This window comes from Hemibagrus wyckioides, linkage group LG05 (genome assembly GCF_019097595.1).
Source record: "Hemibagrus wyckioides isolate EC202008001 linkage group LG05, SWU_Hwy_1.0, whole genome shotgun sequence".
NCBI lineage: Eukaryota > Metazoa > Chordata > Actinopteri > Siluriformes > Bagridae > Hemibagrus > Hemibagrus wyckioides.
Window position 1 is genome coordinate 14,679,315 of NC_080714.1, and position 10,703 is coordinate 14,690,017.

The 10,703-nt window shown below is 36.1% G+C and overlaps 1 protein-coding gene across 1 annotated transcript; it reads right to left on the bottom strand.

The window, feature by feature from the left end:
* Positions 1 to 291: 291 nt before the first annotated feature.
* On the bottom strand, positions 292 to 8,879 carry LOC131353489 (phospholipid phosphatase 1). The gene is made up of 6 exons (XM_058390570.1): positions 8,573 to 8,879; positions 4,910 to 5,061; positions 3,157 to 3,428; positions 2,968 to 3,025; positions 2,647 to 2,823; positions 292 to 1,720 (listed from the first exon to the last, which is right to left on the bottom strand). Exons 1-6 carry the CDS (start codon positions 8,628 to 8,630, stop codon positions 1,604 to 1,606), a joined length of 834 nt encoding a protein of 277 aa, XP_058246553.1. The 5' UTR covers positions 8,631 to 8,879; the 3' UTR covers positions 292 to 1,603.
* Between the last annotated feature and the right edge of the window lie 1,824 nt (positions 8,880 to 10,703).

Genomic DNA, 10,703 nt, shown 5'->3' on the forward strand with positions numbered 1-10,703 from the left:
CTACATCACTCAAAATGAAGTTGGGATTTAGTGCCAACAATGGCTGAAGGGTGGAGCGACATAGGATACACTCTGGGTGCGAATAGTGGAGCCAAGAACATGAAAATGGTTTTGTTAATATCAAAAAGTGATGCTGTGATAGGCAACCAAGTGGTTGGATGCACACTTTCTGTCCTCCTACCTATGGATGCTTATGGTAAAATAATTGAGAATTGGTGATAAGACAAAATTGCTTTGGGAAGCTAAAGGAGCTTCTCTTTCTAAAAACAAATGAATGCAAATACAAATTACAAATAGCAAAAACAAATAGCTTTACTTGTGATTTCACAGAAGCACACAAAACTTGAAACATTTCAAGAGCTTCTCTTCATTAATAAAAAAAAAACATATCAGCAATATTGGCAGGTGCAGTCTGCTATTACCTCATACAATATTCTATCAGGATGTGTTACAAACTATTTCTGCAATTTTTATATGCAGCCTCCTCTAGTCAATAGAGAGACTGCCCTGGCAGTCTGTAAAGAAGTGTAAGGAATGTGAGGATGTAGAAGATTACATACAGTGGTGCTTGAAAATGAACCCTTAAGAATTTTCTATGTTTCTGCATATATATATATATATATATATATGACCTAATGATCAGAAAAAATGACAGAAAAATATCATCATACTTTTAAATAAGAAGCATCATGTTTACAGAAAAGGAAATACTGCATCCCAGCATAATAACTTTATCCCATCTGTGAAACATGGTGGTGGTAGTATTATGGTTTAAGCCTGTCTTGCTGCATCTGGGCCACGACATCTTATTCTTAATTTTACCAGTGAATTCTAAAGAAAAATGTCAGAACTACTATCAATCAACTATCAATGATCTCAAGAGAAAGTGGGTCATGCAATGCATCATAGGGTAACCCACCAGCATCCTAGTGTTGAAGCTGCCCTGTACTGAGGAATGGGGTAAAATTTCTCCAAGCTGATGTGCAGGACTGATCAACAGTTACCGAAAATGTTCAGTTCCATTTATTGCTACTCAAGGGGCCCACACAAAATACTGAACACAAATGTTAGCAACAATTTTTGTCTCATTTGTTTCAATTATTTTTTGCCTCAATTGGGTTCTTTTTAAGACTTGTGATAATATTTAAGGCCATATTTATAAATTAAATTACTATATGAATCTATGACAATTGAAGAGAACAGGCAGAGAATGAATGTAATGCAGCTAAGACATATTATAGGCATATCTACATGTGGTAACAGTTGCAAGGTGCTGACTTTGGTATTTGTACTATACAAGGAATAAATACACAAAAGACTCAAGAACCTATGAAGGTTGGCGTCAAGTAAGTTTTTGAACCCCAGTCATATACATAACCTTCCATTTCAAATAGATACTCAATGGGACACTGCATTTCACGTGGAGGGAAGACAAACAAATTCAGAAGCATCCAGATTCAGTTGTGGTTGCATTACAGTTTAAAACCTACAATAGGTTTGGTCTGTGAAACATTGACTACATATATATGATTATACTTGAGGTTTCAGTCAAATGTCCTTCTCTAATGGAAGCGGTCTGAAAATTTTATGCAATTTAGCCTCCTCACTCAGTGCTCCCATAGTGGCCCATATCATTCGTGGTCTCCTGCAGGGTGGTGTGTGAGATTTCCTCTTTGTCTCCTTTGCGTGGGGCCTTAAAGAAATCTGACACGCAGAACACCTACAACGAGAGAGAAATATCAGTTATATTGTGTTATTATCTGAATAATTGGGATAGTTTAGAAGAATGGGCAAAACATACATAGCACAGTAGTAGTAGTAGCTTTATACTAAATTATTACCATTTTCCTCTAAATTTTTTTTTTTAATCTGCCATATGTTTATCACCCCAAATAAATCTGTAAAATAATAGCAAACAAATCAATCTTGAGTTTCAGATGAGGACAAACCCAAAAAGTCAGATTTAGAAAAGAAGAGTTTAGTCCTTGGGGGTTAAAAAAAACACACAAAATGCAACACTACAAGCATTACAAACTAACAAATAAAAGGTCAAATGAGACCAAAATCAAATCTTTTAGACTTAAAGTCACACATTTTTGTGTGATATACACTGCACCTGATACACACTGTATAATAAGCAAACTGCAGGAACACAAATTAGTGGTCTGGAATTACCATCTGTTAATCTGTGGTTTGCACTTAACTGTATTGAAGTCCATGTGCACAATACTAAGCATATAAAAAGCTTGATATTCTGCACGGAGGGGTGTCTAATATTCCCAGAATTCTGTTTTCCTCTTTTATTGTTTATTTCTTTTCACATTTTCTTTTCAAATATAGATTGTGCAGATAATCAGATCATTTTTAATGCATTTTAATAAATGAAAAAAAAGAAAAGTGCATTCTTTATGATGACAATTCTTTTTTTCAAACAAACAAACAAAACTAAACAACCAACTAAACAGAATCCCAATATCATTCAGTGCATTTGTTATTCATTTTGTATATTAAGTTCTGGTCAGGTTTCTGTAGAATAAAAATAATTTTGGAACTGGCTGTAAAAACAAAAATTTAATTTTGTTATAACTAACCTTTATTATTCATAGTAAATCTGACTCAGTTTAAACAGACATGCAAAATACTCACTATAAATATTGCCACAACAGCTCCCTGAATGAAGCCAGTGAGAACATCGCTCCAGTGATGTTTGTAGTCTGAAACCCGTGACAGACCCACATACACAGATGCTGAAATTAAGAAGAACTGGATAGTTGGCCTTATCAGTCGAGCCCATTCTGCCTTCATTCTCGACTGAAGGTACAGCTTATGTAGAAGGCAAAACAAAACAATATTAGTAATGCCAAGGCAGCTTTAAGATGATGTGATTATGTGGCATCTAACTGAAAAAGAAGCATGAGTAATCAAAGCTTGGTTTCTGTTGTATAATAATATTGTAATAATACTTACTGCAAGGAACAGCATACAATACATAGAAAAGGACGAATGTCCAGAAAAAAATGAAAGCCTGTAAAAAAAATGTATCTTTTATGTTTGTGACTGTAATAATGGGACCAAGAAGAAGAATTATTGTTTTATTTTCAGATTCAAGACAACAGCTTTGTTAAGTAGGGCAGAACTGCTTTCTAAAGTTCTTACCTGCCTTCAGTGACCAGTGTCTTATCTCCAGTGCAAGAGAAGTTCTCAATGTAACCTGATTTACAATCCACAAGGCTCCAATTGGGCTTGCATATGCTCAAAAAATGTGGCCTCAGTCGACCAATGGTGTACTTTGCAATGTCAGTCAGTGACTGACTTATTGCAGCTCCAAAAATAAATGACCCAACAGTTTTGTAGATGCAGGCTATATAGACATTCATTAAGGAGGATCTAGATCTAAGGTATATGGAAATACACTCTCCACCAATGATCTGTAAAAAAGAGAAAAGATGTGTAACAGGTCAACAAGTTGCCAGTATATTTCATATAATTTGCTGAATACTGAATACAGCTAGCTAACTACCGCCAACTTTTATCAAATTCACATAATTATCATTACTACAACACTTAACCACAACATACATTAAAAAGTTAAGGATAGTCGGCTTTTGGGTGAAATTTCAGGATGCACCTAAAATTCACTATAACCTTTACAGGTGAACTTCTCTATACTTTCGAATGCACATGTCCAACTGTTCAGTGTTTCAGTACTTTTTGCATAACTTGCTGTTCTCTATCAAGGTGCAAAATTCACAACTGGTGTTCTCAGAGAGGAAGTGGCCACTCAGCTTAGAGTGTCACAGAGTGTCATCAGCGGGTTGCGACAGAGATACAGAGAGACTGGAAGAGTCACAGAAAGGCATAGATGTGGACGTCCTTTGGCCACACGTTGATGACCGCTTCATTGTGAACAGTGCCCTGCGGAACCGGATGATGAATGCCACTCAACTCCAGGCACATTTAAGGGAGGTGAGAGGCACCAAAGTGTCACATCAGACCATTTGAAACTGTTTACATCAGTGTGGTCTGCGTGCTAAATGACCTGCAAGGGTACCTGACCACACCACCAGGCACAGGAATCGGGCCAGGGAGCATTTACACTGGACGAGGGACCAGTGGGCCTCAGTGCTGTTCTCTAATGAAAGTCGATTCATGTTGAGCAGAAATGATGGCCGCCAACGATGTTGGAGACGTCAAGGAGAGCGCTATGCATCAGCCACTGTTGTGGTGGCGTTACAGTCTGGACAGGTGTGTCTACTCAATACAGAACTGCCCTACATCTTGTGAATGGTACAGTGACAAGCCAATACTACCTGAATAACATCATTAATCCAGTCATTGTGCCCCTGCATGAACAACACAGGCCTAATTTCATCTTCATGGACAACAATGCTCCAGCTCATCAAGGTCGCATCATTACGGAACAGCTGCTGGAGGCTGGGGTACCTCAAATGGAGTGGTCTGCACTTTCTCCAGACTTGAATCCCATAGAAAACCTATGGGATCAGCTGAGTCTCTGAACAGCATGAGATGTGGCATGAGACGTCATTGTCAAGCTGTAATTGATGGTCAAGGGCACATGACAAATTATTGAGACATTGACATTTTTTGTTGTGGTATACCCACCACTGTTGTTGGCTTTTGTTTCAATAAATTGTTTGAGACGAGGAAATCACCATTGCATGCTTCTACTTAAATGCCCTACTTTCATGATATAATATCACTGTGAACTTTTTACATTTTCCATAAATTTCACCCAAAAGTCAAATATCCTTTACTTTTTGCGAGTAGTGTATATATCGAATAGTGTCTTCTTATTATTAGATACTTGACTTATGGGTTATTGATCATAGCCTTCCACAATTCCCTTAGTAAAAAAAACAGTAAAAATAAAAAGAAAAGAAATACTTACTACAAATAATATGAATGGAATCATTATTCCCATTAGCAGCTGATACGATATAGTATCTTCTTTGTAGGGATACCTGATGGTGTCATCACTGCAAAAAAATCCTCTTTTGAAAGGGCTGTGTTGTATATTTAATATTGCAAATGGAAGTCCAGCTGAAAAAATATATATATAGTAAATTAGATTACACCATTAACACCTGAAACTTTGTAGATGACAGCTGGCTGAGAAAATAGCTGTCACATGAATCTTGCTCTTTATTTCAATGAATAACCATTGTTCCATGGTTTTTCATGTGATTGGTAAGACAACACTGCAGCAGCTAAGCCAAGTGTGACTGAAGCTAGAAGGCTACAATACACTGTTTGTTTTAATAACACATATAAGGGAACCATAATACTTCTTCCAAGTAAACAGCTTCATCCAATACAAATTGTTTCACATCAAAACAAAATACAATGTATGTGAAAGGTATCAGGGAACAAGGACATTCTAAATGGTTACAGTAGTCATACAAGGCCACTGTTTTGCCACTCATATTAAGGTTTTCTTTAGTCCTCCTAAATGGTGGGAAAATGTGGTTAGAGCTGGATGGTAGCTGATGTCACAGACATGCCTAACAGTTATATCACAGCCTCTGAAGCCTGATGATAATTGAACAATGTTTGCTGACCAAATAATTCAATAGAATCAGCTCAGTTTTTCACTCTCCCTGTTTGTTGCCTTTAAGAGATAGATCTTTCATATACTGAGAATAAAACAGATGTGTGGAATACTGTTGCCATAAAAGAGTGTAGTTGTTCTGCAACTATGTTTAGCTAGATGATGTGTGTCAAAGTGATATCCACATGAATGCCAGGCCCCAGGCTCCCACAGTGCATCTTGTAGTGCTATATCTCCCCCATGAATTGCAATGCACATTCCCCAGTAATAGCAACCCCATCTACATGATAAAAGAAAATGTCATTCATCACACCAAGCAAACTTCTTACCTGACCCTACCACTGGTTCACCAGTTGACCACTTTCGGTAAGTACTAACCACAATATACCAGGAACACCCCACAAGACCTGCTATTTTAGAGATGCTCTGGCCCAGTAGTCTAGCCATCATAATTTGGCCCTGATAGATCATGGCAGCTAGTATAAATGAACAACATGAGTGATCCATAACAATCTGTTCTAACCTGTACCACACTTAGTACTTTATTTCCTTATAGACTCTATTGATTGACAACACTGAAGTCGCTTCAAAGATCAGGTCAAACTTAAAAGACACCAACAAAACTCTACAGCTAATATCTAGACATTTGTGTGCATTTTCCTTTGCTAAATATTTTGTATTATATTGTTGCATAATTTTCTTCTTCTTATTAAATTCTATATGTTTTATGTGTGTTTCTTGTAAATGAGTTTTACAAGAAACAAGGACTTCACCTAAATTTGCCCTAAATTAAATACCCTGGATGCTTGGCAGATTATTGGCAGCTATTTCTTAACTTGGTAATGCAACTATCAAGTCATATCTTATTCTGAATACTTTTGTCCAATTAACTGGTGCCTCATTTAAGAGCATTATTAAAAAATCATAATATAATATATAATATTCATTTAAAAAATAAAAGTCATAATCATTTTTAATAATTCAATGAATTGAACCCACCTCACATACCCTACATCAGTTATTGCTGGCCTTTTGCATCTACTCATTCTCTGGATTAGTCCCAGTGGTTTGGGACACATTTGACTGCAAATCAGGGTCTAAATCTGAAAGCCAACTATACATATACATCATGGATGTCCATGCCAAACACTGCATCCTTTAGTTGCATTTCAGGAAACACCCCACAAGACCTGCCATTTTGGAGAAGCCACAATTTGCTCTCATTCGCTCAGATACTTACACTCGCTCATTTTTCCTGTTTCCATCAATAAGCACTTCAATTTTGAGAACTGACTGTTCACTCTGAGACAGATTAGGAGATATCAGTATGACATACTATAATCGATCATTTTAACTATGATGTCTTAATACTGCCCCAATGCTACCATCTTTCAAAAATATTTTAGCTATTTTCACCGCATCTTCCCTGATCAAAGCATCACAACTCCCTCTGCTGGCTGATTTTCAAAGATTTTCATTTTGGTACTTTCGCTTTTACCGTTTAGAATGGAAAATGGAAAATGAGGAACTCAGAATCTAAAACTTTTGTTTATATGAAAAATTCCATATTTGCTTCGTGGAAATAATACAAAAATGTTTTCCTTTTTTATTTCAAAATGTGAGTGGAGGATGGGTTGGATGGCTCATATACAGATTTCCTCACAGAGTATCTTGTGTTTTATCTTTTTTCATATTTGCATGTTCTCATGTGTGTGTTAGTTTTATACTTCAAACTCAGTTCCACTAGAGTGATTCCTTCACCATCAAACAACTTAATTCATCTATATAGCTAACATTAGGTGATCAATTCATTCTGTGGTCTATGTGCTGTTCATGATTCTACAGAAAGAACACAACTTCACTGGGGCAGGTTGGCAAAGCACAAGCACCGACTGAAGCTAAAAGACAAGCTCTTGTTGAAAAAAAAAGGAGAGATATTTCTCTTTTACTTAAGACCTATTTAATGTGACAGTCCTGATGTTTACAATAAATGTGTATCTTTTTCGTAAAACACCATAATTTTACCAAAAAAAAACAAAAAACACCACATTATTTATCTCCTCATAGCCATGAATACCTTAACCACATCCCAAACCAGTCATTGCTACATTTCCTTAGATCATCAGAATTGCTGACATAATTAAATGATCATTTTATATTGTTAATAATTGAACTGAGTGTGTTAGAACTAAGTTGTTTACTCAGACTGCTCTTGCTTGTATGCCTACAATTTACCTTAAGGTGTGCATTTGGGCTTGGCTCTCAGAGGAGTGTTATTTGTTTTTAGCAGTTGTTTACCGAGCTGTTTCCAACTAAAATCTCACAGTACAGTTTTATTAGATTATGTACAGGGAGTAGAAACAGGCATTGTGCTCGAGTTCATCTCATTTAGGAATAGGCATACACACAACACTCTTACATTCCTGTGCCTGCTCACATTTGGCATTTCATTTGCCGTCGGCTTTTTTTCCCCTTAAGATAACAAATCCACTTAGTCACAAAAATTCCTCACACGTGAATATTTTACATTACTTGGCCTAGTTAGGCCATATTATTATTTTTATATATGTAGAATACAACGTGCTTGGGTAAAACCACTTAACCACACAGAAAAGATCTTAAAATATTCGCATCATATTAATCAAACATAATGTATAAAACAAAAACAGAGTAAAACCGTGTAATTAACATGGGGACTTTAGAATCTGTATTTTGTTTAAGGAACATTCTTGGGGAAGTAACAGCAGTCCCACTTCTCTTTTTTTCTGCGAAAGAAAGAAAGAAAGTGGTACCTTGTTTCCTTGTCATATGCCCAGTTCCCGGATGATAACATTGTAGATATAATAACACACTAAGCCCTATAACTTTTTTATTTTTAATTACTAATACGTACATTATGATGCAGTGCCTAAATGATCTCTGTATTTTTCCAAGACGAAATGGAAATATTGGGTGCTCAGCTGAGACTGCTGGAGCTACAGGGACGAGGCTCTGTACACTTACCGAGGACAACGCAGGTGACATCCAGGAAAATGAAGACGTACCCTTCTGTCTCGAACATCTTTCTGTCTAATCGCCCTTCTTTCTCTGCAAATCTAATCCTGTAAACCTCTCTCTGCAATAACGTAATTACTTCGAAGGGCGCAAAACACCTCTAGCCAAAGTAAAATAAACGTACCTAAGTTTACGACTAAATTATAATATAAAAAATAGCTACATATTTCAACATGAGTTCTCACGCACAGTAATGACTACACTGCTGCGGTACAAATGGTCCGATGTTACCGCTATTTGGTTGGTCATCATCGCGAGACTGGGAGTGAACATTCACATACTAGCGTACTAAACAGCATGCCATACTTTATCCAGCGTATTATTGTGCCATACTCTTTAGCATGCGAGTATGCTGGCTCTGAGTAAGCAATCTCTCAGACCCCGCCTCTTTCAAAGCGGAAACGTGATTTCTGTGTTAACCCCTTTAAGCCCTGTAACCTTTATGCAACGTGTGCACTAAGCATTCCGAGCTGCTGAGCATGGAAAAAGCTGAGAAAATAGTCTCTTAAATCTTAATAGTTTCTTAAATAAGAGTCGCTCTTGGCTAGAAGTGCCCATTTATTCATTCAGGTAAATGTATATAGTTATTATCTTATTATTATATAGCAATTAATTGGTGAAATGCCAAAATGTAGAGTGCACAAAAATATTTCACTAGATTTAATAGTGTATATTTCACTTTATTTATTTATTTATTGTTTGTTTGTTTATTGTTGTTGTAGTAATAGTAGTTGTTGTAGTTGTTGTGTGTGTATATATATATATATACATATATATATATATATATATATATATATATATATATATATATATATATATATATATATATATTTATTTATTTTTGTAAATAATCACATAATAAAAAATAGAAATAGGTTCAGTATAAACAATGCTTGGTAGTCAGACGTCTGGACTTTGATACATTGGAAAAAGGACATGTGCAGAGAAACATAAGTTTAAGTAAAATAAACAATAACAAATATCCCAAATACAAAAAGAGTAGATATACACAAAAGACTAGGTATGGTGATAGAAATAGAGAAATACATAATCCATCGCAGCTTGCTGGGTATGGGTCTGCACAGCCAATGAACAGTCAGAGTGCTGATCCTGTCCACCACCAAACGGGCCTAGAATATAGCCTGGTCTGATGAATCACATTTTCCTGTTCATCATGTGGATGGCCAGGTGTATGTCGGTGTCACTATTCCTGTGAAAGCGATGGCACTAGAATGTACTATGGGAAGAAGGCAAGCAGGCAGAAGCAATGTGAAGGTTAACCTCCAGATTCCCAATATCTCAATCTGATCAAGCATCTGTGGGACATGCTGCTAAAGTCTTAGTGACAGATACCACAGCACACCTCCAGATGTCTTGTGGAGTCTATGGTTAGACATGTCTGAGCTATTAAAAAAAATTCTAGGAAATATTCTAGGGAATTTTCTAGGAAAAAGTGTTTGCACTATTAGGTAACAACATTTATTATAATAATTATATAACAGTTTATATTATAAGTTGTTATTTCCTCCTATTATTAACATGTTATTGTAATCATTCTCAGTGGAATATAATTTACCTAGAAACTTGATAAACACATATGCCAAAAATGCAATCTGACTACTACATTCTATCACATAGAAGGTGCTAATCAGTGGCATTTCTCAACAGAAAGATTTTCTACTTTCTTATTATTATTTTTTCTTGGAAAGGATGCAAGCAGCCATAACAATAGTTTTGAATTTTCTTTATTGAAGATTCAAAATACATACAGATGTTTTTCTCTAGCACCTACATCTCAATCTCAACCTTCAACTCTCCGTGACTTAAAACCTTCCTTAAAAACATTACTGTGCATGTGAAGTAAGCTCAACTTATACATAATCTGCCCAAGACCTCTAGCAATTCATAACAACACTTCTCACTATCTGTCCTACTCAAAATATACAAACACACTGTAGAATCGAACAAACTTTGAACACAGATGAGACATAATCATTAAAAACCCTACACATAGCCAGATAAGAATAAAATTAAAGTCATAGATTGCCAGTACAGTGCTGACTATGAAGACTAAGCAAAA